A 26,216-nucleotide genomic window follows, 5' to 3' on the forward strand; every position below is an offset into this window, starting at 1 on the left:
TAAAAAAAAACAGAGCTGGGCGGTGGTGGCACACACGCCTTTAATCCAGGAACTTGGGAGGCAGAGGCAGGTGGATTTCTGAGTTCCAGGCCAGCCTGGCCTTCAAAGTGAGTTCCAGGACAGCCAGGGCTATACAGAGATAATTTTAAAAAATTAGCCCCCCGCCTTTTTTTTTAATCTGTTTATTGTTAGGGGTCAGAAAGACAAGCAAAAACTGGAGCCACAGGACAGCGCCTCAAGGAAGCTACCAAAATCAACCTTTCATTGTCTACCCTGGGCAACGTTATTTCTGCCTTGGTGGATGGAAAAAGCACTCACGTGCCGTATCGGAACTCCAAACTGACCCGTCTCCTGCAGGACTCCTTAGGAGGGAACTCAAAAACCATGATGGTAAGATGGCAGGGCGGCTAGTTCACAGAGGCAGACAAAGATCCTAACTAATGCCCGTCACTGGCGTGAGTCGCACCTCACAGACCAGTCCCTCTTCCTGTGTAATACACTGTGTAAGTAATGTGTCACGCTTGTATCATTTCCACACCTTTATGACTGACGCCATTTTCAAGAAGGCCTATTCGCATGTGTGCTTCAAGTGTGTTTGGTAACGGCGGTGTTAGAACTGTAGACTGATTTACATTTCTAATTCAACAGTGTGCAAATATTGGGCCAGCAGATTATAATTATGATGAAACTATCAGCACCTTGCGGTATGCCAACCGCGCCAAGAACATTAAAAACAAAGCGAGAATCAATGAGGACCCAAAGGATGCTCTGCTCCGCCAGTTTCAGAAAGAAATCGAAGAGCTGAAGAAAAAGCTTGAGGAAGGTAACTTCTCACAGAGATCACTGTCAGCTGGGGACCACAGCACTTGCTTCCTGTCAAGCAGTAGCCTCTGACATTGATATTTAAGGTATCGCTCTGTGTGTTGGACATGTGTGAGTGCAAGCACCCACAGGCCACAGTGCATTTGGGTCAGAGGATACCTGTGGGAGCCGGTTCTCTCTTGGCACTCTGATTCTAGGTCTCAAGTTGATGTCAGGCTTGCATGGCAAATATACTGCCTGCTGAGCCATTTGTTGGCCCCTAACATTGATATTTAAAAGTAATATTTCCGAGGAATATGTATTTTCTAAGAAAATGTTTTCCAGGATGATGTCTCAAGTGATGGTGGTAAGGAGCTTCCTGGTCACTTCCGGACACTCCCACACCATCCACAAGAGCTGTGGCTGGTATTAGCTCCCTGTGTGAAGGGCCTGTAGACCAAGCCTTTAGAGTCTTGGGGAAATGCAGAGAGGCCAACCTGCTGCGAATGTGTCTGGGGAAAAGCCAGATGCTGAGAAAAAGCAGAGAGAACTGCCTTGCAGATAATGGAACTGGCCACCTGTAAATGGCCACTAGGTGGCATTTATAGCCAGTTTGTTTCTGAGATACTTCACGCCCCAGTTAGTGCTGAGCACATGCCTTTATTTTGATGATTCACTTATTTTTCATATCTTTATAGATAAAATGTACATGATAAAAGTTGACATTTGACTCTGCTAGGCACCCCACAAAAGGAAAAAAATTGTGCATTGTTTGTGCTTCTGTGTTGGGCTTGTTCACAGTGTAAGGGCTCAGGGCTCGTCTGTGCGGGGCCTTGTTAGAATTTCTCTCTAGCTTAGATCACTAGGATTCATCCCGCCTCCACACGGTTTTGTGTCTCTAGTCCTCTTTTCCGGTGTGAGTTGCTGCATCTCTTGGTTCGTGTGAATGGTGTGACTGCACATTGGATACACACAGAGTCAAGTCTGTGCAGATGGTGCCGTGCATGTATGTGCCCAGAGGCAGTCATGCGACCGACAGTCATGTTGTTTGTGACAGGCTTCACTTTATTGTGTCCTTCTGACCCCGTGCTCTTGTTTTTATGATCTAGTTAATAGAATGATCATAAACAATAAAATGTAGGCAAAAGCATTAAAATAATAATTTTATAAATGTATTTTAAAATTATTTGAGGCATGTCAAAGTTCATATAGTACAGATGGTTTCCATCTGCCCATGTGTGGCATCACTCACATCAGAGTCTTGTTATTGAGCCCAGAAAATGCTGAGTCAGAACCACTCACCAACCTGCGCGCTACTCAGACTTTGCCTGTTTTCCTCCAGTGAGGCCCTGTGTGAAATGGCAGCTTATGACTGTTCGTTCTCTTGATCTTTTTGATATAGAGTCTCACTCAGTAGCTCCCAAAGACTTGCGACTCTTTAAAAACATAAATGTCAGGGCTGGAGAGAAGGCTCAGCGGCCGCTCTCCTACAGGACCTGCTTTCTATTTTTAGTCCCTACACAGTGGCTTACAGCCATGTAAGCACCCATGTACATAAAATTCAAAACAAAGGTAGAAATCTTCAGCAGAAAACAGGAGAAAATGCTCCCCAAAATGATCACAATTTCATTTTTTAAATTTTTAAAAAAGTGTGTTTTTTTAAGTCTATTTACTTATTTTATATGTATGTGAGTACGCTGTTGCTGTCTTCAGACACACCAGAAGAGGGCATCAGATCTCATTACAGATGGTTGTGAGCCACCATGTGGTTGCTGGGAATTAAACTCAGGACCTCTGGAAGAGCAGCCAGTGCTCTTACCCACTGGGCCATCTCTCTAGCTCTTCAGATCACAATTGTAAAAAGCAAATGCTAGTTCATGATCCTTGTATGTGCTTAAAGCTATGCTCACAATGGATCAGATTTTTATTCTGTAAAAATAAAATTTTTAGGTAGGCATGAAGGTACACACCTTTAATCCCAGCACTCAGGAGACAGATGCAGGCAGAGTGCTGTGAGTCCCAGGCCAGACAGGACATAGTGAGATCCTGTCTCAAAATAAAATGTCCATGTACATAGTGTGTGTGGTTGCATGTGATCTGTACATGTGCACAGGCTTAGAGACAAGAGGACAGTGCAGGTGGTGTTCCTTTTGGGACCAGGGGAAGACGGGATCTCTCACTGGCCTGGACTTCACCAAGTGAATTGCTAGCTTGTTAGCAAACTCCAGGAATCCTGCAGTCTCCACCTGCCCTTTTAAACATCGGATACACTATCCAGAACATTTAAATGGATTTTCAGTTTGCATTTGGTGCAACAAAAACTTAATGAAGAGAACAGATAAAGGTGTTTTCTAAATAGCCAATAATGGCATGGTAACAGACTAAAAGTCATTGTTAAATTTCTCTCCAAGGGGAAGAAGTGTCAGGCTCTGACATCAGTGGGTCAGAGGAGGATGACGAGGAGGGTGAACTTGGAGAAGATGGAGAAAAAAAGAAAAAGAGAAGGGGTAAGTTTTGCTCATGCTCTAACCAGTTGGAACTGGCTAGAGCTGCCCCCTGATGATGCAGTGGCCACTTTTTATTTGCTGTTTTTAATTAAGGTAGTGGTTCCAACAGGGAGTGCATGCTACATGCAGTTAACCTTGTAAACTTGTTGTTTATCTTGCCACCTAGGATGCCATATCATCGCTTGTAAAATTTTAAGTTGTAAAACTCTGCGGTAGTAGACACAGCATTGGGCAGTTTTACATCTTTGTTAGTTACCTATTTGCTTTTGAGATTAGGACAATGTGGGATTTCTTTTCAAGGGATGTTAGTTGTTAAAAGCCATGTGCCCAGAGCTAAATTTGAATGAGGACTACAGGTTTTCCTCGAGTTCCTTTCTTTGTGAACCGTGGGTCATTCTTACCCTGTAAGCCTGTGGTGCTGAGGAGGCTGCAGACAGCACATAGAAAAGGATGTCCCTGCCTCATTTCACACTCAGACCTCTCCTCAGCTACTGCAGGCTGTGCACATTCATAGTTAACCAAATCGTTTCTTGTTGAAAACAGACCCCTTACTGCTTGATGGGGAAGCCTAAGTCGAAACTGAAGATTCTGTACAATCAGAACCTTCAGGGGAAAAGCACCGTTGTAGGGCAGGAGTTGGCAGACTGCAGCGTGCTGGGCAGATCCTTGTGGAACCTGCTTTTGTAAATAAAGTGTTTGAAAGCAGCCATGCTCATTTGTTTACTTGTGGTCTCTGGCTCTTTCACACTAAAGCATGTGGCCTGGCTGTTGGGCCTTTTGCAAAAACTGTCAGCTGTCCCTGACTTTCAGAGCTAGTTAGTTTTCTGACCTGAAAGCAGATAATAGACTTATTAAAAGTAAATTTTATGTAGAAAAACAGTGCCACTGTTTAATATGTTAGGATATTTTAAAGTAGGGGCTGGTGAGATGGCTCAGCGGTTAAGAGCACTGACTACTCTTAGCAACCCACATGGCAGCTCCCAACTGTCTGAAACTCCAGGTCCAGAGGATCTGACATCCTCAAATACCAGTGCACATTAAATAAATAGATAGATAGATAAAATATTTTTTTTTTAAAAAAGCTATCTTGCCGGGCGTGGTGGCGCACACCTTTAGTCCCAGCACTTGGGAGGCAGAGGCAGGCAGATTTCTGAGTTCGAGGCCAGCCTGGTCTACAGAGTGAGTTCCAGGACAGCCAGTGCTATACAGAGAAACCCTGTCTTGAAAAACAAACAAACAAACAAACAAAAAAGCTATCTTAAAGTACCACGTCCTGAGAAGCTTCACATTTTCCGGTGATCCTCGTCAGTTATACTCCAGAGCTTTAAACATAAGGAAGTAAAGCTGCTGTCTCGAGGGGAGGAGGGGAATTGGAGACAATGTTGTCTGTGATGAAGAACAGCTTATTTTTATAGTGTGAATTGTGTGACTTTGTGGTTTAAAGCAGTTTCTCCTCCTTAGCAGCTTAGATAGATTTGCCTGTCACCGAGTGACTTTCCTGTCATTTCAACCCTCTGAATAATTATGTTTTAGATGAGTAGTGGGGTTTGCCACTGCTGCAGATCTTTAAAGAAATGCATGGCTTTGTGGCGAGAGTTCAGTGGCGGGACTACCTAGTTTCAAGCTGGAGTGAGTCGCGCTTGAATGCAAAGCTTCAGTGTCCCCTGAGTCCTCCTGCAGAACTCAGGTTTTCTCTGTGTACTTGTTCAATCTTGTTCCTCTCTCTGGTTGCCGTGGGCTCGTTTCTTTGTCTTCCAGGCAGTAGCAGCAGCAGTAGCTCAGACTCCACATGTTCTGTCATAGAGAAGCCCCTGGATGAGTTCTTGCCTCGTGAGTGGCGGCCCTCACCTTCTCTAACAGAGCTCTGGCTTCTCCATCACTCATGGGCTTCATTTGGGAGATGCTGCCCCACTCCCTGTCATGACTGGTCCATGTTGGGCTCCCTGTAGAACAAGCATGTGATCCCCACCCTGCCATGGCGTCAGTGAACTGTGAAACATAGGCCAGAGCCTATGTTTGAGACAGTGGGAGAGAGATTCATGCTTTTGCCACTGAGATAATGTAAGAGAGCCAGTAAGCTGTGTGAAAGAATAATTCACAGGGTTCTTTCTTATGCCTCATACATTTTAAATTCTGGTCGGTGTAAGAGACACAAACAACAAATCTTGAATCTCTACAAGCACAAATTAAAGTTTGTTGGTGCAGCAGCACACACTGTAACAAGCCATACGTGCTCCAGATAAAGCGATGTGTGAAGCCCGAGGCGGAGAGAGAAGCCTGAGTGGTGCTTCATGCCAACCACATGCTTCCCTGCTACGGTACCAGGTCCTTTTTAAGACTCTGAGATGTGATTAGAAAACTCAGTCACAGAGTTCATAAACTCGGTCCAGACTTACTTCAGACTGAGATTTTATTATAAACCATTAAGTTGAAAAGCGCTATGTACCTTTGTCTATTTCTACTTTCAGAAGAAAATGGAAGCCATGCTTGCTTCCCCAGCTCGCTCGCAGCTTGCTGTCTCTTAAAGCATTATCTGTATCCTTACCTGCTCCAGACTAATGGCAGAGACCGTTGCTTTCAGCTGTACTAGGGAATAGTTCAAGAATCTCAAGACACTGTGTCTGTGACACTGTAGAAGCAAGTTACCAGAAGAGCTGACCTCCCCGGATAACTTATAAAATGCACGGCATTGTTCAGACATCACATAGAAGCACAGTTTTGTGTATAAACTGTGAAGTGAGAGAAGTACCTGAGCAGGCAGCAGCATTGTTCTCCAGTTTTCTGTTCTAAAACTTACATTCTTAGAGAGTAGCTACATGAAAGTGGGTTGTGAAATGAGTTGTACCTTATTCAATTCAAGACCTTTCTTTCCAATTCAAGAAGCTTTAATTGCTGTTTGCATAGTGAACACTTACTTTCTGTTGTTGTAACATGGATGTGTTGGGGAGTGGAGAGCATGTGGGTGCTGTGTTAACTGTGTGTATGCCCCCTCCCATTAAAAAATGCAAATGGCCGCTCAGTGTCCCTTGCTTGAATCATCAGTTGTCATTTTCTTCTCTAGTCGTTAAGTACCCAGAACAATCCACCATAGGCGGAATGGGAGTTTGCTACTATACAGGTGCACTTCATTTTATGTAACTAGAGCTGCTTACAAATCAAGTTGGAAAATAAAATATTATGAACTGAATGCCTTTAAAATTCATTAATCCTTTTGTTAGTCACATGATCAGTATAAACTACTGTAAATTAGTTTATCTATTTTGTTGCTTCAGGTCTACCTGGTAGATTTTCTTTAAATGGGGGACACCTGTAATGGGTTTTTATATAGGAAGAAAAAACATTGAATTGGGAAATTTTGGAAATGGACAATGAGAGCTTTGCTACTTTTAATTTACTAATTTTAAAAATTGACTTCGTTTGCCCTTCTAGCTATTTTCCAGGTCTTAGCAGGTTCCCAATTCCATGTCTGTCACCCATCAGCATAAGCACATGCTCTGAGCGGTACCACCTGCAGGGGGCGCTGTGGGCACCTGAGATTGCGCGGGAACCACAGGGTGAACTGAGGCTAGCATTCGTGCTTGTCTTACCGAACGAACATGCTTTCTTTTTTCTGTCGGCTCTGTTTCAGTTTTGATTATTTGATTCATGTCTGTGCTCGTGCTAAATGAGTGCTGTTACACGTTTTCTCTGTTTTACAAAGGAAATAATGTTTTCCTCTCTTCCCTCCCCATCTCTGTGCACACGCTTCCTGTCTGCGGCTCGCTTACCTTACCGCTGCTTTGCAAGACCAAGCAGGTTGGTGTGATTGGCTGGCACTTCACCTGGTGCGCTCACTCATTTTCTCAAGACCTTTTATTTAAGTACTTGACTTTTTTATTTTAATAATTTTTACAAGGTAAGTATCTGTCTTTTTAAAACAATTCCATTTTAGCTATTTTAAAAGCCTTCTCCCCTAAATCCTTAAAGACCTATTAAGTCAGTTTTTGAAAATGTACTTGTACCTGATTTGACAGCATTTTCCTCCTCTTTTGAAGGCCAAGAGTCAGTTTTTATTGCCTACACCATGGGTTCTTGTGACACATGTGACATTAGTCGGGTTGTCACTTCCTGCAGCTCTACCCATGCCCACCCCATCAGGTCACCTTCACTTCGGTGGCCCCTGGCAGACAGGGCACTGGAAGGCTCACTACTTCTCTTTGACTTAGCTAAATACTTTTTATACTCACAACATGCCTTTTTAGATTTATTTACTTAAACTTTTTGTGCTAAATTTTATCAGTGAAAACTAGAAAAGTTTCTGAGGTTGGGTTTTTCCAAACCTTCTGGAGGTTTTGTGGTCGATGTTTTGTTTTGTTTTTTAATTGATTTGGTTGGTGAAACTGCGTGTGGTCCCGGGAATGAGCCCAGGGCTTTGCACATGGTGGCCAAGCACTGAGCTACGCCCCCATCTCCTTTAAAAAAAAAATCTCTTCAGAAGCATATGTAGACTCTTATGCCATTGGAGCGGTCCAAGTACCCATTGAGGGCACAGAAGGCAGATTGCTTCAGGCTCCTCACAGCATCCCCCAGTGGAGAGCAGGCTACTGGAAGCTAAGGCTTATATCTAGGGGAGCACGGGATACAAATTTATTCCTTAAAGATCTATGTAAAAGTTACTCTTGGTCACCAAATTTTTACACAGTCACATTTAGCTTAAAGTATTACTTGAAAAAAATAATGTGACTTGTCACAGTGATTCTGGCTAGAGCCACATGGGACTTGAATGTGTGGACCTTTGAACTGACCCTAGCTGTGTGCTCAGTGTCTTCATGAAACCCTCTTGAGCACGGTGAGGCGCTTGCATCTAAAGCACGGATTTGGAGGGATCACTGTGTAAGACAATCACCTCAGCAACAGACAGCATTTATACATCTTCCTATGCAGCCCTGTTTTGTATTACTGCCTCCTAATGGGTTTTTTGGAGCTGTTTATAACTATTAGCAAGACAAAACACTATGAGTCCAAAATTACATTCCCATATTGACCTGCACACCTCATCTCTGATCTTAGTACCCAGGCCTTCCACACACGCTGTTTTTGTTTTAACGTATTTACCATTTTTCTCTAAATGTTTGTAACCCTGAGGTGGAAGTTACATGATCTAAGGCGTATGTACTTCCTGTAAACCTGAGCTTAGACTTTTCTTCTCAAATTTTTAATAAATTATTGCTGATAGAAAGTCTTTTCATGGAGTTCATTGGGAGTAAGAATTCAATTGTTTGTGAAGACTATTCTGTACAGCATAATTCTGAAGGTTCAAAGCAGATGGCTGTGCCGTTAGGCCCAGGCCGCCTCGGGCCCAGAGTGCAGTGAATCACACCACCCCAGCCCCTGGGTCCCAGCTCTGAGCTCCTCGTTGGTTTGTGCTTAGATTTTGCTTTAGTCTTTGGTTCTGAAGAAGGAACGATGCCGCTCAACTCTTGAATTCCTAATGTGATTTTGTCGTAAGAGTTGAAAAAGCCTATGCATGGTCCTGCCTTTCACGGCTCCTGCAAGAGTCTGCTTAGATCTGTAGTCCCCTTGCCATTGGTTTTCGGTTCCTTTTCCTTCTCAGCAGGAGGGCTGGATTTGGGGTAGAGGTATTAGTTTATCATCCTCTGTCCTTGTCCCTTGGGAAGGAAGTAGAGAATGACAAGCTTTCAGGAGAGCCTCAGGCCTGACAGTTCTCTGAAACGCTTGTTGTTCTGAAGGAACACAATTCTAAGAACTTGCATCAACCACAAATGAATTGTCATTTGCTCAGTTTCAGAACCACTGAGGTAGCGCTTGTTTTCTTTGTTATTTGTTTTCATATAACTTCATGACTTTGAGATTCACTGGTGAACTTCGTGTGAGCAAGCTGCATCTGTCTGCACACATTAGGACGTTGCTGTCAGTTGGAAGCTGCTTTTTAGCCTTAGTAGCTCATAGCACTTCTGCTGACGTCATACTTGGCATGGTTAATATGAGTTAGGGACTTTGAGGATCTAGTTTGACATAGTAAGTTACTTTGGTGGCCCATTTGTGACTTATCAGGGCAGCTTTCCAGTGTGACATGCCTGCCTTAAATAAGTAGCTTACAGCTCGAGCGTGCCGGTGACTGAAGAAATTTCCCTTTTCGCTTCTGTGTGCTATTTGGGGCTCACAGGCTTTGCTTTTTATTTGGCTTTCCTGTTAATTTTCTTTCCCTGTTTTCTGCACATCTGTTTTGTTCCTCTTCATTTTCTCCTTTACATGTCACTACACAGTTGGGTAACAGTTTGGATTTATTAATGAATTAAAAAATCCTAGGAACTACTAAGTGGAAGCGGAAGTTTAACATTCTCTGTTGATGACTGAGCGTAGGCATGGCTATACTAAGCTGATTCTTATGTCTGAAGCACCGACTGCTTTTAGTGACTGCTGCAATTACATGACTCAAATAGGTAAAAAGAAAGTTTCCCCAGATAAGATGGTGGAAATGCAAGCGAAAATTGACGAGGAGAGAAAAGCACTGGAAACCAAACTTGACATGGAAGAAGAAGAAAGAAACAAGGCTAGAGCTGAACTAGAGAGACGGGAGAAGGACCTTCTGAAAGCCCAGTGAGTGTGGTGGCGGGGGCTGGGGGTGGCCTCATGACTGCGGGCTCAAGTGTTCTTCATAGGATTGTGTGTCAGGAAGATCGACCAATTAAAAAACAACCAAGAGCTTGATTTTCATCTCCAGCATAGCTGTTCTGGGGTGGATGGGTCCACTGAGTATGATCTATTTCTAAGACTTGGATCTTTCTGATCATTTATTCTGTGTAGGAGAAAATATTGGCCAATGAGAATCATGCCTTAGGCAATGAGTTAATGCCATGTAGTGGCATGGTTTGGAGAGAGATCATGACTGAGTTTCTCTACACATGCACCTTCAGTCCCACTTAAATTGGGGCAGTGAGATTAGAACAGCAGATGACAAGACTTTAGGATGCTCTTTTAATTATAGACAAGAGCATCAGTCTTTGCTGGAAAAGCTGTCTGCTTTGGAAAAGAAGGTCATTGTCGGCGGCGTGGACCTGCTGGCCAAGGCTGAGGAGCAAGAGAAGCTTCTGGAGGAGTCCAACATGGAGCTGGAGGAGAGGAGGAGACGAGCTGAGCAGCTTCGGAAAGAGCTGGAGGAAAAGGAGGTAGCCATGTTGAGTGTGGTGTGTGCAGCATGCTCTCCTTGCCCAAAATCCCAAACGAAGCGGAAAGCAGACTATGGATCATTTCGAAGACAATAGTTGCCAAATGTCTAGATCGTTTGTTACATTGAGTTTGTGGCTTAAGGAAATTATTCTGAAGTTAGCCTGTTTTTATCACAGCAAGAACGCTTGGACATCGAGGAAAAATATACCAGTCTGCAAGAGGAGGCACAAGGAAAGACCAAGAAATTAAAGAAAGTCTGGACCATGCTGATGGCTGCAAAGTCAGAGGTTGATGTCTTAAAAATTGTTCATAATGCAGTTTAGAGTCTTAATGTGTGCCTGCAGTTTTGTTTGGTTTTTGTTGTTTTTCCGTGTAGCTTAGGCTGTTCTGGAACTCATTTTGTAGACTAAGCTGGCCTTGAACTCAGAGATCCATCTGCCTCTGCTGGGACTAAAGGCATGTGCCACCCCACCCTGGCTTTGTGTGTTTACAGTTTTAAAGCACTACAAACACTTCTTTCTGTGTATTTTAAATTTTACTTATTAAGCTTCCCTACATCCCCCCCCCCCAGATAAGTGACCTGAAATAGCCAATGAAGGTATCAATGGTGGTGTCAGTCTGTCTGAACTGGGCCAGTTTTTATTGGGCCTCATAGACTAGAGTCCTGGGCTAGGTGCGTTGTGCTTCAAGTCTTGTTTCCTTTACACTCGTGGGTTCTCTGCTAGATGGCTGATCTCCAGCAGGAGCATCAGAGGGAGATCGAAGGCCTCCTGGAGAACATCCGGCAGCTCAGCCGGGAGCTCCGTCTTCAGATGCTCATCATTGATAACTTCATACCTCAGGATTACCAGGTGAGGGGGGACTCTGATCCAGACGTCAGGTCACTGGTGAAGGCTAGAGAGTAAGCCATTGTAACTAAGATGTTAAGTGTTTACATTCCAACTGTCCTCTGTAAAGTTTGCTTGAACTAATGCCGCCATATAAAAGTGTCTTGTTTAGGGTTACTATTGCTATGATCGAACACCATGACCAAAGCAACTTGGGGAGAAAAGCGTTGATTAGGCTTACACTTCCATATTACTGTTTACCATTAAGGGAGTCGGGGCAGGAACTCAAGCAGGGCAGGAACCTGGACACAGGACCTGATGCAGAGGTCGTGGAGGGGTGCTGCTTACTAGCTTGCTCCTCATGCCTTGATCAGCCTGATTTCTTACAGAACCCAGGACCCCCTGTCCAGGTAGGTTACTGCCCACACGGGCCGAACCCTCCCCCATTAATCACTAATTAAGAAAATGCCCTGCAGCTGGTTCTTTTTTTTTTTTTTTAAAGATTTATTTATTTTATTAATGTAAGTACACTGTAGCTGTCTTCAGACACTCCAGAAGAGGGAGTCAGATCTTGTTACAGATGGTTGTGAGCCACCATGTGGTTGCTGGGATTTGAACTCCTGACCTTCGGAAGAGCAGTCGGGTGCTCTTACCCACTGAGCCATCTCACCAGCCCCCCTGCAGCTGGTTCTTATGGAGGTACTTTTTTTTCAACTGAGATTCCTTTCTTACAGATAACTCTAGTGTGTGTCAAGTTGGTAAAACTAGCCAACATAAAATATGTTAATTTTCTGTAGAATGTAACTCTCTTTTTTGAGTGTCTAAGTATCTAAGAATGTGTCAGCCCATTGGAAGGACCTTGGTTCATGTACTGCATGCTTAAGGAGGTGACAGACCTAGCAGTCCATTTGCTGCTGTATCAGAAAGTAGAGAGGGAGCTTGAGAGGTGGGTCAGTGGTTGCTCTTCCAGAGGACCCAGGTTCAATTCTCAGCTCCCCATAACCAACCATCTATAATTCCAATCCCAGAATATCCAGCACCCTCCTCTGTCCTCCACAGGCATCAGGCAGGCATGGAGTTCACAGACACAATCAAATATACAGAATCCATGCATAAATAACTTTCACATAAAAAAAAGTAAGCGAAGCTCCTTGATGGGTGTGTTCTGCCCACTGCCTCTCCCCTCTCCCCTCTCCCCTCCCCCCTCCCCCCTCTCTCCCCTCTCCCCTCTCCCCTCTCTCCCCTCTCCCCTCTCTCCCCTCTCCCCTCCCCCCTCTCTCCCCTCTCCCCTCTCTCCCCTCTCTCCTCTCCCCTTTCTCTTCTCCCCTCTCTCTTCTCCCCTCTCTCTTCTCCCCTCTCTCTCCCCTCTCTCCTCTCCCCTCTCTCCTCTCCCCTCTCTCTTCTCCCCTCTCCTCTCTCTCCTTTCTCTCCTTTCTCTCTCTCCTCTCTCCATTCTCTCTCTTCTCTCTTCTCTCTTTCTCTTTCTCTGTATAAATAGACAGAACATGAAATTGCCCATTCTAGTCATCTGTATGTATGCAGTTAAATAACACTAAATGTATTACTTCCCTGAACAACCAGACGTCATCATTTTCAAACATGTAGTAATTGTTATCATCAACATAACTTTAAAAATCTTATCTTTTCCTTAGCAAAAATTGTGTTTTGTTTTTAGTTTGTGTTTATGTGAGAATGTGGGTTTGTGCGTAGAGTCTAGGAAAGAGTATTGGGTCCCCTAGAACTGGAGTTCCAGGAGATTGTGAGCTGCTGGATGTGGGTGCTAGGAGCACCAGTTGTCTGCAAGAGCAGTGGGCACTCTTAGCCCCAGAGCCATCTCTCCAGCCCACCTTCTAGCATATCTCAATACACTTTAATGTGTGTTTTGTCTTTGTTTTTGTTTTTAGTGTTGTGAATCTCAGTGTAGATCTGAGAAATTTGTCTGAACTTTTCCCCTTTGACTCTGAGTATCCAGAATCAGTTCTGGGCTTCTGGGACACTTCAGGATGCCCTAGTTCCATTAACTCATTACCCAAAATCAGAGCTGAAATCTAGACTGTAACCTGTTCTTAGCCAGATGGTTTCCCAGACTTTCTGTTTCTCTGTCTCTTCCAGCCCCGCCTTTCTGTCCTTCTGACTCCTGGGATCCCAACTTTAACTTTTTGTTTTTATGTAGTTGAATAGTATGTGCATGTGTTCCTAAGAAGTGTGTGTGTGTGTGTGTGTGTGTGTACTTAAATTTATTTTTATGTATATGGATGTTTTCCCTATATGTATATATGTGTACTGTGGGCATGACTAGTGACCAGTGCCCACAGAGATGAGGTGTCAGCTGCCCCTGGAATTAGAGTTGTGAGCCACCACGTAGGTGCTGGGAACTGAACCTCTGCAAGAGCAATTGCTCTTAATCAGTAAGCCAGCTCTCCAGCCCAAGGAGTATATATTTTTAAATGCTTGATGCAGGCTGGGTAGCGATAGTACACACCTTTAATGCCAGCACTCGGGAGGCAGGTGTAGGTGGATCTCTGAGTTCCAGGCCAGCCTGGTCTCCAGGATGAATTCCAGGATAGCCTGGGCTGTTATTCAGAGAAACCCTCGGTCTCAAAACCAAACCAAAAATGCAGTACAGAATGTTTACAAACAACTTTTTTTCACTTAACACTGAAAGTGTGGGTCTAATGGGCCAGTGAGATGGTTCAGCAGGTAGAAGCTCATTATATAAACTTGGTGCCTGTGTTTGAGGCCCGAAACTCCCTTAAAGGTATAAAAAGAGAGCACTGACTCCACAGAGGAGTTCTCTGATTTCCACCTAAGCACCATGACATGGCCCTACCCATCATGTACGGTACGCAGTAGTGATAAATGCAAGGCCTTTAAAGGCATGAGGAAGTAAAGGGATTTTTATGAGCAAGATGCAGTCATAGGTATAGGAAGATGTCACACATAGCCATGTGGTTTTTTATACACACGGGTCTATCAGTATTTTTCAGTACCTTAACTGTTAACTAAAAGTAGGATTGTACTCTTTCTGAAGGAAATGATTGAAAACTACGTCCACTGGAATGAAGACATAGGAGAATGGCAGCTAGTGAGTATTCCTTCATACGTGGTGACATTACATCGTGGAGAGTGTGCTGGCTGCTGTGGGAGGAGGCGGGTGCAGGACCGGGCAGATGGAGCTCAGTGTACCGGATAGAATATCTTTCTGATTCACAGCAATGTGGAGAGCGTTTGTGGAAGGAGGTTAGGCCTGGGGCTCCTTGGGGCTCCAGGGTAAGCCTCATAATTACTATCGAGCCATCAGCGTCTCACATCACCCTTCCCAGGTCACAGGATTAATTCAGATGTGTCTCTCTTCTTTTTTTTAAGAAATGTGTGGCCTACACAGGAAATAACATGAGGAAACAAACTCCAGTCCCTGACAAGAAGGAGAGAGACGTAAGAGACTTAAACACGGCCTCTGCCTTTATAGGATGGGGGCACTGCATGACTCTGGTTTGTGTGTAGAGGCTCTTGGGTGGGGCTGCTAGAACAGGCCTGCTCTCCAGCAAAGTCACCTTTCTTTCCTCTCCTTCCACGAGCACGGCCTGCTGTCACTCTGCTGCGCCCTCTTCACCACTTTCCACCTCTAATTCCTGAGCTTTGAGTACAGTTTACATACTGGCATAGAAGACACCTTTAGATTATTTGGTTTTGTCTTTAGCGGTTCTTCTGCCTAGTGTCCAACATGTTTAAATCTTCCCCCAATCTGGTTTAACTTGCCTTACATGTGTTTCTTGTAGCCATTTGAAGTCGACCTTTCCCACGTGTACCTCGCCTATACAGAGGAGAGTCTGCGTCAGTCTCTGATGAAGTTAGAAAGGCCACGGACCTCCAAGGGGAAAGCAAGGCCAAAGATGGGGCGAAGGTGAGCACAGCCAGTGTCCTGAGGTGACAGCATTGAGATGGTAGATTTAGCTACACTCAAAGGCAGTCAAACTTTTGTTAAAGTGGCACATAGTTTGCAATTATGTTCTTTATGTAGTTACATTTTTTTTCTTTTTCCAATTTTTTATTAGGTATTTTCTTCACTTCAAATTTCAAAAGTCCCCTATACCCCCCGCCCCCCTGCCCTGCTCCCCTACCCACTCACTCCCACATCTTGGCCCTGGCGTTCCCCTGTACTGGGGCATATCACTCCCACATCTTGGCCCTGGCGTTCCCCTGTACTGGGGCATATAAAATTTGCAAGACCAAGAGGCCTCTCTTCCCAATGATGGCTGAGTAGGCCATCTTCTGCTACATATGCAGCTAGAGACACGAGCTCTGGGGTACTGGTTAGTTCATATTGTTGTTCCACCTATAGGGTTGCAGTTACAATTTGATAAGCAAGATAAAGATAAAGAATTGTACTCTGGGACAGTTGTGGTGGCAGACACCCACCAGGACTTGGGAGACAGGCCTGAAGATCTGAGTTCCAGGCCAGCCTCATCTGCTTAGCACATTTCAAGACAGCCAGGCTTGCATAGTAAGAGCCTGTCTCAAACCAAAGGGAAAAGGAACCGCACTCTACCATGGGAGGGACAGGACTAGCCTTGCTGGCCTGGTTCTTTCCTAGAGTTACCCTCCACCTACTCTCTGGTTCAGGGTCCCAAGTAATTTGTATGCTGATTCTCCTACTTAAATGCTAATTAATTTGCCTAGTTTGACTCTCAAAAGACTGTCTTTAGCTGGTCAGTGTTTCTGATGCCCAAGGACCCTGATTTCCTAGATCTCACAAGAAGTGTGTGTGACTCTAGCACCAGTTTTGATGTTGTGTAGTGTGTGCTTCGTCACATAAGCGCAGTGGGAAACCTGGCTTTGGGCTAATGCTCCTTGTGTTTCTATATTGAGCTAATTTGAGCCAGTTACAAGACTTTTGTTTTACAGGTAGGGTGGTTAATTGGTATTACATAGTCTTTAAATGTAATACTAAAATCCCTGGAATCATTAAACTATGGCTTAAAGGAGTCAGCTGCATGTTAAATACACAAGATCTTTGTACTTTAGCACATGTGGATGATTAAAAATGTTCATATGCCAACTGAATCTACACATGGAATCCTTAAAAATATATAAATATTATTTTATCTATATACACATGCTTTTCCTGCATGTTTATATGTGTACTAGGTGTCAGATTCCCTGGAATGGGTGGTTGAGAGCCACCATGTGGGTGTTGGGATGTGAGCTCAGGTCTCTGGAAGAGTGGTAACAAATGCCCTTGAGCACCGCCCCATTCTGCTGTTAGATGCTTTTCTCTGAGCAAGTCAAACGGGGCAAATCAGAATGAGATGGTTGGCTGGCCTCCCAGAGAGACAGGCAGAGGAGGCCATTGGAGCAAGCTGGGAGGGTGGTTCTGTCTCTTGTTAGTTTGGGGACAGAGGCCCCATTATTGCGGGACTATTGTCTTTGAAAAGAGGATCCAGGGTACTCAGCTACATTTCTAAAACTGTATAGATCTTAAATAATTTGGCAAGCTGTTTTGATATAGTTTTTGTAATGCACTGCTGTAAAATATATGCCTCTTGTTTAACTTAAGGTAAAGAAAATTCTTGTGGGCCAACATACGATGCAAACTCAACTCTGTAACAGGCCTGGAGAAAAACAAACCTATAGTTTTCCTAAGAAATGAGAAACATGCAGTGCTTCACGAGAGGCAGGCAGTTGATTGTGCTGGACAGCAACAAAGAAGGCCCATGAGATAGATACTCTTGTAGGCTCTGCATCTGGGAAATGTGACTTCTTTTCCTGCTTCTCTGAGGCTGCCTGTACCATTAGCATCCTTGGAGGAGATGACCAAGGGGCACCCTGATAAGTTTAGCTGCCTCCTGACTACTGCACCTTGTCTGCCCCGCTCAGCTCAGCGCCTCACCACTCTAGAATGCCGTGCGTGTTCTCGTGCTTGCTCTCGGTGACCTACTCTGAAAAAATGGGTAGCAGTCAAACTTTGCCATGGTCAATCATGGGCAGTGTTGGTCCATTCGTGGACCCACGCCACAGAACTGCTGCCAGTTCAGTCTCTTGGGAAAAATCACTCACCTTGCACTTTTTTCTTCTCTTAACAGAAAGCGTTCTGCAAAGCCTGAGACCGTAATTGATTCTTTACTTCAGTAAATGTACAGAATTAAAGTTAAAATAATAAAAAGAGTGCTGTCCCATGCCTGGAGAGAACTCCTTAATTAAGACACGAGGACAACTGTATGGTTCACATAATGGAAGCTGTAAAGCATGGAGAGAGACTGGAAATAGCAATTTTCCTAATATCTTTTAGACTCTTTAAGTGTCTGTAACATGTAAGTGCGCCGCAGCTCATGGTCGTTGGGCATGGCGCACTGTGTCTGTCACACTGCTCTGCAGGAAGTAAGGGTTCCGTTGTTGTACGTGAATGTGCGTTTCTTAGCTATGTATTCAACTACCGTGGCTCTAGACAAGCAGAATCTCAGACTAGAACCAAGTCTGTCTTGTTTGCACACAACATATAGCAGATCACCTTGTCCTGTGTCCTGTGTCCTGTGTCCTGTGCCAGTCTGGGCTGCCCATCTAAGCAGTGACTTGATTCTGTACCTGCCTGACCTGTCTAAATGCAGTCCAACTTTACACTCATCCTGACTGCATCTAAGTGTGCAATGACTACCTTGATTGATCTCCTGTGGAAAACTATAAAATCTGACAGCTCTGCAGGCTTACATTCTGAAGATGCAGTTTGTGTGCTCGCCTGTGCACCCTCCACTTCTGTAGCTCTGACTCCACATTCAGCCATTGTTGTTACTAAGTTGGCTCCCCACTTCTCCTGAAGCCAGCATTAGCCACTTACCCTTGCTCACACACACATTCTAAAACATTCCCTGGACATACAGCTTACAAACACTTCCTTGTCTGAATTTTAAGTTTGATGGAAATAACTATAAAAAATGAGACCAGGGGTTGGGGATTTAGCTCAGTGGTAAAGTGCTTGCCTAGCAAGCCCAAGGCCCTGGGTTCGGTCCTCAGCTCCGGAAAAAAGAAAAAAGAAAAAAAAAAAAATAAAAAAAAAAAAATAAAAAAAAAAAATAAAAAATGAGACCAGTCTCATTTTTCAGAAAATGAAACAAAGTAAAAAAAAAAAAACCTTTTAATTTTCTTTATTGTATATATAAATTTTATATATAAAAATACTCTTCTGGATTTCTTGCATTGATTAATCCAGTTAGATGGAATTCCTCTACATAAAAACGTTAATACTCACTGTATAGTAGGGTAACTTGTAATAGAGAAGTTTTGGTTTTGTTGTTTACGTATATAATTTTTTGAAGGTCATGTGCTTCCTAAACCCAAGTTTGAAGTTATACAATCAACTCTGAGCTATTGATTCCAAAAGTTTTGAGACTTCCCACGTGAGGATAAATTAAATTGCTATGATTTTAACAAGTTTGGATAAATACTGACTTACAGCTACATTGCTCTGTGTGGCTGCGGATGACTGATCAGAGGGGCATCCCTGGCGAGAGGTGGAAAACATGGCCGGACAGTTTTAGGCTCTCCTGAATTAGAGCCCTGAGTATCCTGGATGTGCAGGCTGCTGGTGTTAGCATGGCGTGCGGCAGCATCTTCTATTGTGAGTGTGGCCTGCTGTGACTCAATGAGCTCTGTGTGTGTGTGTGTGTGTGTGTCTTGCAAAGGCTCATGTGAGCTGAGCATCTTGGTGACGTCAAATTTCGCAATGATGTAAATTTACATGTTAGTAATTAGAAGAATCTATATGCCTTCATTTTAAAAGTCCATGTTTCTATCATTTAGCAGTTCAGTTGGCCTAGAAGGAATATCTGCTGTGAATTAAGCTAAAACATGAGAGAAATTAAATCTAGTTAAATCAGTAACACAAGTAACTCCATAAAACTAACAATTTAGAAGCTTCTCTAAGCATCTTGACTTAGTAATTTTATTTGCTTGCTTGTTTTTTTGAGACAGGGTCTCTGTGTTAGCCCAGGCTGGCCTGGGACTCGTCGTAATCCTTCTGCCTCAGCCTCCCAGGTGCTGAGAATGCAGATGCATGTTATCATACCAAGCCATATGTTTATTAAAGCATTGATGTTAAAACTCTAATCAGGTGGACATTGTTCATTTTCTGAAAAACCAAATTCGATTCTCACCAGGTGGGGAGGTCTGTTGAAGAAGGTAGGAAGCCCACTTCTGCCACAGCCATGCTGTGGCTGCTTCTCATGGACTCTGTCTTCATCTGCAAATGGAATCATTTTCAGTGTTAATTCCATGAATGGATAGAGATGTAGGACAAACTTAATGTTTAAAATAAATGTACAGATTTACATGAGTGGAACAGATCTATAAATAGGCTATTGATACATAGCCCTTTTTCTTTGATTTAAAAGGTAGTATTTATTTATTTGAACTGTATAGTGTGTTATGGCTGGCTTTGCATTTACATACCCTGACAGTTAGGCTCTCTCCACTCAGTGTCCACTGTGATCTTAAGTCTTGGCTTAAAGGAAGGCTCTGCAGCTGCTGTTTGCCCCCAGAATCCTCTGGTAAGCTGTCTCATTTATATTCTGGAAAAGGTGATTTTCAAATTTATGTTTTTGGCAGCCAGAACATCAGGGTTAGTTTGGAAGGAGAGGGGGAAGTGTTACTTCATCTGCAACATGTTTTAAAGTGATAATTATAGTTTCAGCGATTTTATTTCCATTTTAAGTTTATGTGGCCCATCCCCCTTTTCTCTTTGAACTCTTAACACAAGGAACACCTTTTTTCCTTATAGAGCTGTGAATTAAGGAATGGGCAGAGTTTACATTTACACACACCTGTGTCTGCCCAGTTTCTCCTCTCTCCCCTCTTCCATTTTGAAATAGAGTCCAATGTAGTCCAGGCTGGCCACAAACCCTCTGTGTAGCCCAGGTTGGCCTTTAAGCTCCTTATCCTCCTACCTCCATCTAACAGTTGCTGGGATCATACTTATGCACCAGCCACCACACTGAGCTTTGCCTCCACCCCTTCTTAACATACATAATTGTTCTCTGTCTTCCTTTTTCTTAAAATACTAGAACCCATAGTTCTTCTTAGTGCCTTTGAGCTGACCCTGCAGTCTGACTAATTAGAATCAGTGAAACCCTGAGTAGTGTTACTGTAATGCTGTTACCGACCAGGAAACAAACTGTACAGAAAGTTGGCTGTGTTAATTCAAAATCCACACTTGAGCTGTATTTAATGTATAAATTGTACTTGTCCAAGCTGTATATATCAATGCTGTGTGTACGTGCAGCCCAGGAGGATGAGAAATAAATGCCTCCCCATGCCTAATGTCTTTTAAAACATCTTTATTCATTTATATTTTGCCGTGTGTGAGTGTCTGCCTACACGTGTGTGCACCACATGTGTGCCGTGTGGCTGGGCTGGGATGCTGACTTTTGCCATGGCTGTGTAGATGGGACCATCTCCCTTCATCCTCCCCACCAAAGACCCCGAGATGTACAGTTAGGGCAGAATTACATACACCTGGTTGGGGAGAATGGCTGGACACTCAGGTGAGACTCCAGACAGCCCCAGAGGCCTCTGGGAAGAGGATGTCTTCACGGTTTCCATTTCCTTTTTAAAGATTTTGGGTGGTTTTATGTGTCTGCATGTCCCCAAATCTGTGCTTCTGTATTGTGAGTGTGCCTGGTGCCTGCAGTGGTCAGGAGAGAACATCAGGTCCCTCAGAACTGGACTTAGGGACAGTTATGAACCACCACGTGGGTCCTAGGAACCAAACTCCAGTCCTCCACAAGAGCAGCCAGTGCACTTTTAACTTCTGAGGTGACTCCACAGCCCTCAAGTTTTTCTTTGATTGATTGAACTGTTAAGATCTAATGGTTGCCTCCTTACTTCTTGCCTGGTGGATTCTGAATCACCATTTCCTAGTCCCTTTCTTCTTTAGGACAAATGACAGTAGTTTGGGGGTGCACACATAACGTGCTCACATGTGTGCAGGTGCAGGCCTCTTACTGTTCCAGGGCTCGCTGGTTAGGCTGGGCTAGCAGACCATCAGTCCCAGGGTGCTTTTTTCTCTGCTTCCCCAGGCTGGATACTGCCATGCTCAGCTTTGTACAAGAGCACTGGGGCACACTCAGCACCTTACCTGCCGAGCGCGCTCTCCAGCCATGCCCCTTCCCCACTTTTAAGATTTTTATTTTTGTGTTGAATGGGGGTGGGTTGGGGAGGTATGTACACATGAGTGTAATTACCCATGGAAACCAGAAGGGGGTGTCAGGTCCCCTCAAACTGGGGTTACAGACAGTAGTAAACTGCTCAGCATGGGAGCTGGGAACTGAATTGCAATCCTCCAGAAAAGCATCCCAGATACCCTTTTTTGAGACTGATTCATTTAGCCCAGGTTGGCCTCCAACTCTGTATGTAGCCAAGGATAGCCTTCAGTTTCTGATCATCTTGACTCTCTACCCACCCCCTCCTGAGTGCTGAGATCACAGGCAGAGGCCACCAAAGCTAGTCACCTTACTGTTTCCTGTCCTCGTCTTTTCCAGTGAATCTCTCAAAGTCATTTGTAAAACTAGGTAGTATCTGAATGAATGGTGATCACAGTCCAAGTCCAGGAAGAGCAGGTCTGGAGACTGAGACCCCGGCCTGAGCTTCAGGTCGAGGGGCAGAGCCTCCAGACAAATTGGTGAGTGGATTAGCAAAATTGCTCCTCCTTCAACTCTTTGATTTGCAAAGCAAATGAGGTATCCTCGAGAAGCCGAGCGCTCCCTCCCTCCCCTGTGTGGGAAAGTGATCGTGAGGAGGGCTACTTCAAAAACAGCCTGTTTCCTCTCAGCATTTATCTTGGGCTTCCTGCGACCCAACCTTCAAGTCACTTTTATCAGTGTTATCAGAACATCACGTCGTCTTACCCAAACACCGTTATGGCTCTCGCTGAAGCACAGGACAGATCAGACGCTCTCCCACACTGCTTCCCTCCCCCAGCCCCTTGGGAGGGCTGGGGAAATTTGAGTTTAGTCAAAGGCTGCATCTCTCTGATTGTAGCTAAGAACTCAACTGGGACTTTACAGCCGAATACAATTTTCTCAGAGTCCGATATCAATCTTAACAAAGAGGATATTGCCTAACCCAACCTAAAAGTTGGTGCCGGAGATGCTGCAGAAATCCTATACTAGCCTCCACTTCTAATCTCCAGCAAGGCTTGGCCCTCACTGGCTGGACCGCCTCCTTTTTGCTGTTAGTTCTTCAGGTTGGCATACAAAATGGTCTCACTGTGGCATCCTGATATACATATACTGTTGTGTTTTATAAAAAGAAAGAGGTAAGGATATGTTTGATAGAGCTGAGGTATGGTGAAGGTGGAAGGTGGTGCCTCTGTGGGCCCATGCTGAGGCAGCCCTTCCCCCTTAAGTACCAGCATACCAGCCTTAAGATGGGTTTAGTATAGATTAGGGTTTATTTAGGGCTTGGGAAAGGGAGTTGGGAAGGGAGGGGAGAGGGAGAGGGACAGGGAGGGACAGGGAAGGAGAGAGAGGGAGAGGGAGAGGGAGAGGGAGAGGGAGAGGGAGAGAGAGAGAAGGGGAGACCAGCCAGAAACACATGGTGAGGGAGAGGTGGAAGGGGAAGGAGGAAGAAAGGGGTCAGAGAGAGAAGAAAGTCAGAGTAAGAGAGGAGGGGGCAAACAGCCCCTTTTATAGTAAGCCAGGCATCCCTGGGGCAGAGCCTAGAAGGACCGCTAACATATACCATTATAGTAATGTCTTTAATTAGCTTCCCTCTCCCACTCTCCTTGTTCAGCCCACCCTATCTAATGATCTCTCCCTCTTCCTCTTCCTACTCCTCCTCCTCCTCCTCCTCTTCTCTCTCTCTCTCTCTCTCTCTCTCTCTCTCTCTCTCTCTCTCTCTCTCTCTCTCTCTCTCAGTTTTCTTTTTATGTGCATTGGTGTTTTGCCTGCATGTCTGTGTGAGGGTGTCAGATTCCCTGGAACTGGAGCTTCGGACCTTTGTGAGCTGCCATGTGGGCCCTGGGAACCGAACTTGGGTCCTCTGGAAGACCAGCCACTGCTCTTAACCATTGAGCCATCTCTCCAGCCCCTCTCCTGCCTCTCTTAATTCCCTCTCACTTTAACCATGCACACATGCTCTAAATATACAGATTTAAATCCAGATTCTGCATAGAATGGAAAAAATTGTTTTTTTTCTCAATCTGGCTTTATTTAACATAATCTCCAACTACATCTACTTTCTGTAAACATGACTTCATTCTTCACGCCTAAGCACAATTCCATTGTGTCTATGCACAACATATTCTTTATCTAGTTATCTGTTGATGCCTTGGTTCCATATATTCATGACTGTGCAGTGCCACAATGATTGTGAATGTACAAGCATCTCTGTTGGGTTCTCAGTCCAACAGAGATATAATATTTAATTCTTCAGAACCCTCCATACAGTTCCTGCAGTAGCTGCCCCAGCTTTCTTTGCCACTAGCAATGTTTAAGTGCCCTGGTGCCCTCTTGAGTATATCTTGGGGTTGGGGAGATGGCTCAGTGGGGCAAGAACACTTACTAAGGTGGCATCAGGACCTGAATTCACATCTCCAGCACTCATCTAAAGGCTGAGCATGGTCAAGGGTGCCTGTGACCCCAGCACTGCTGGGGCAGACACAGTCAAGTTTCAGTGAAAGATCCTGTCTTAAAGACATAAGGCAGCCGGGCGTGGTAGCGCACGCCTTTAATCCCAGCTCTCAGGAGGCAGAGGCAGGCGGATTTCTGAGTTCGAGGCCAGCCTGGTCTACAAAGTGAGTTCCAGGACAGCCAGGGCTACACAGAGAAACCCTGTCTCAAAAAACCAAAAAAAAAAAAAAAAAGACATAAGGCAGAATGATAGCACAGGACACCCAATGTTATCCTCTGGACTGTGTACGTGGGCCCACACAAGCAAATGCACACATTTGCACACACACCACACACATGCACACACAAAAATCATAAAAATTAAAATGTGTCTCTCCTGCGCTGCAGCAGGACTCTACTGACCACCTTCCCGCTTGTGGTGTATATTGTGCCCCTGAGAACAGACACGCCAGTCGTGGGCTGGAGAGACAATAGGTAGATATGCCAGCTTCCACTCTTAGACCAAGGGGACAAACATGTCTTTCAAATGTAGTGTCAAATGGACACTGGGCATGCACTGGGCCCACAGCATGAAAGCAGACTTTGTCTGCTTTAACACTGGCCAATACAGAACAAGAAGGTTTAACCTCAGGCTTTTCCACTGACACCCTAGTGCCCAAAACAGTGACTCTGAGACTTACTGTTTATGAATAAACACCTAGACCACAAGCTTTGGCCCACTCCTTGACTACCCAGTACCTTAATTAACCATTTATTCTATTCTGTGAGTGCTACACGGCTAGTTACCTTGCCTCAGTTTCTTGAGTCTCAGAATCCCGGGAGAATGTCTTCCTAAACCTGCCTATCCCAGAGTTCCTCTCTCCCTACTGGAACTTCCACCCCATTTCCTGCCTCAGTTAATAGACCAACCGCCAGCTTTATTGACAGGTGACGGATGCTTCCTCACAGTACACAGGAGGTTCTCCCCAAGAAGGAACAGGTCCCTTCCGCAGCTTGCACTGGGAAGAAACTGGCAGGAAGAGCTAATCAGAAGGGAGGGGACCGCATGCCGGGGAGATGGCTCAGCGGGTAAAAGACACTTGCTGCACAACCTCAAGGCCTGAGTTCCATCTCAGATACTCACATACTTCAACGTGCGCACCATGCCACACAGGTGCACACATTATGTGCACACATGCACACACACTAACATTTATTAAAAAAAAAAAAAGTAAGATAGTGATTAAGAAAGACCCAGATCTCTGGGCTTCACATGGTAGTGTCAAGGCACATGTACATACATGCTTGTGCACACACACAAAGGCAGTCTAGAGAGCTAAGGTGAAAACATCATAGCTTTAGGATGGGAGACCAGGAGGTCTAGAGGTATACCTCATAGTACAGTGCTTCCCTGCTGTGCACAAGGCCATGGGTTCAAGCCCTAGTACAGCAGGAGGGGGAAATCTACTTTAAACTTGCTTTTGGTTTTTTGAGACAGGGTTTCTCTGTATAGCCCTGGATGTCCTAGAACTCACTCTGTAGACCAGGCTGGCCTCAAACTTACAGAGATCCACCTGTCTCTATTTTATGTGTATGAGTGCACTGTAGCTGTCTTCAGACACACCAGACCCCATTACAGAAGGTTGTGAGCCATGTGGTTGCTGGGAATTGAACTCAGGACCTCTGGAAGAGCAATCAGTGCTCTTAACCACTGAGCCATCTCTCCAGCCCAGGCCAGCATTTCTTCCCGGCTCCCCAAGAATGCAAGACACAGCTATATATGGTTTTGTTAGGCATTTATCCATGAGGTACTTATTGCCCATTGCCAGATGCCAGTTAGAGATAACCCATCCACTGGCTGAGGGCAAAAGCAGAGCCCATGTGCATCATGGGAGAGAGAGTTAACAGTTCCACCTTCACCATCTGTGGCGAACACACTCCACTGAGCACTGACTGTGGCTGGTGGCCTCAGTAACTGCTCCAGTCACAAGCCTCACGACTTACTTAATCCTCAAGTTCCCTTAATCCACGCGTGTTTTATGGCTGGCCTTACCTCTTCTTCCCTTGATCGAATCAGAGGCTGAGCATTGGATGTTTAAGTCCAGAGTCTAGGGCTCCCTATGTGGAGGCAAACAAAAGAGTTAGTGTGTTCTGACCATCCAAGTGTAGGTGTGACTGACTGACCTAGAACCTGCCTGGGTCCCGTGGTCTATTTTAGGTCTTTCTTTTTGACAGCCGTTCCTTTATCATCTCAGCCTCATATACCAAGTGCAAACCCACAACTCATATCCTGTGGCAGACAGGGCTCACAT

General features: G+C 44.7%; 1 protein-coding gene across 6 annotated transcripts in view; it reads left to right on the top strand.

Moving 5' to 3' along the window:
• Kif3a (kinesin family member 3A) overlaps positions 1 to 20,626 on the top strand; it is a 38,548-nt gene extending 17,922 nt beyond the window's left edge. The window contains exons 7-19 of one of the 6 annotated variants that reach the window (XM_006532325.4): positions 193 to 390; positions 649 to 823; positions 3,213 to 3,308; positions 5,067 to 5,138; positions 7,095 to 7,103; positions 9,752 to 9,908; positions 10,297 to 10,477; positions 10,655 to 10,765; positions 11,204 to 11,329; positions 14,337 to 14,390; positions 14,672 to 14,740; positions 15,085 to 15,209; positions 17,389 to 20,626. In XM_006532325.4, coding sequence (XP_006532388.1) covers positions 193 to 390; positions 649 to 823; positions 3,213 to 3,308; positions 5,067 to 5,138; positions 7,095 to 7,103; positions 9,752 to 9,908; positions 10,297 to 10,477; positions 10,655 to 10,765; positions 11,204 to 11,329; positions 14,337 to 14,390; positions 14,672 to 14,740; positions 15,085 to 15,209; positions 17,389 to 17,437 — 1,422 coding nt within the window. In that variant the 3' untranslated portion in view covers positions 17,438 to 20,626. The remainder of the gene's footprint in view (positions 1 to 192; positions 391 to 648; positions 824 to 3,212; positions 3,309 to 5,066; positions 5,139 to 7,094; positions 7,104 to 9,751; positions 9,909 to 10,296; positions 10,478 to 10,654; positions 10,766 to 11,203; positions 11,330 to 14,336; positions 14,391 to 14,671; positions 14,741 to 15,084; positions 15,210 to 17,388) is intronic. The other 5 variants (XM_006532328.4, XM_006532326.4, NM_008443.4 and 2 more) reach the window with 5 other exon arrangements.
• The last annotated feature ends 5,590 nt before the right edge of the window (positions 20,627 to 26,216 follow it).

This window comes from Mus musculus, chromosome 11, assembly GCF_000001635.26.
Source record: "Mus musculus strain C57BL/6J chromosome 11, GRCm38.p6 C57BL/6J".
In the NCBI taxonomy this organism is placed as follows: Eukaryota; Metazoa; Chordata; class Mammalia; order Rodentia; family Muridae; genus Mus; species Mus musculus.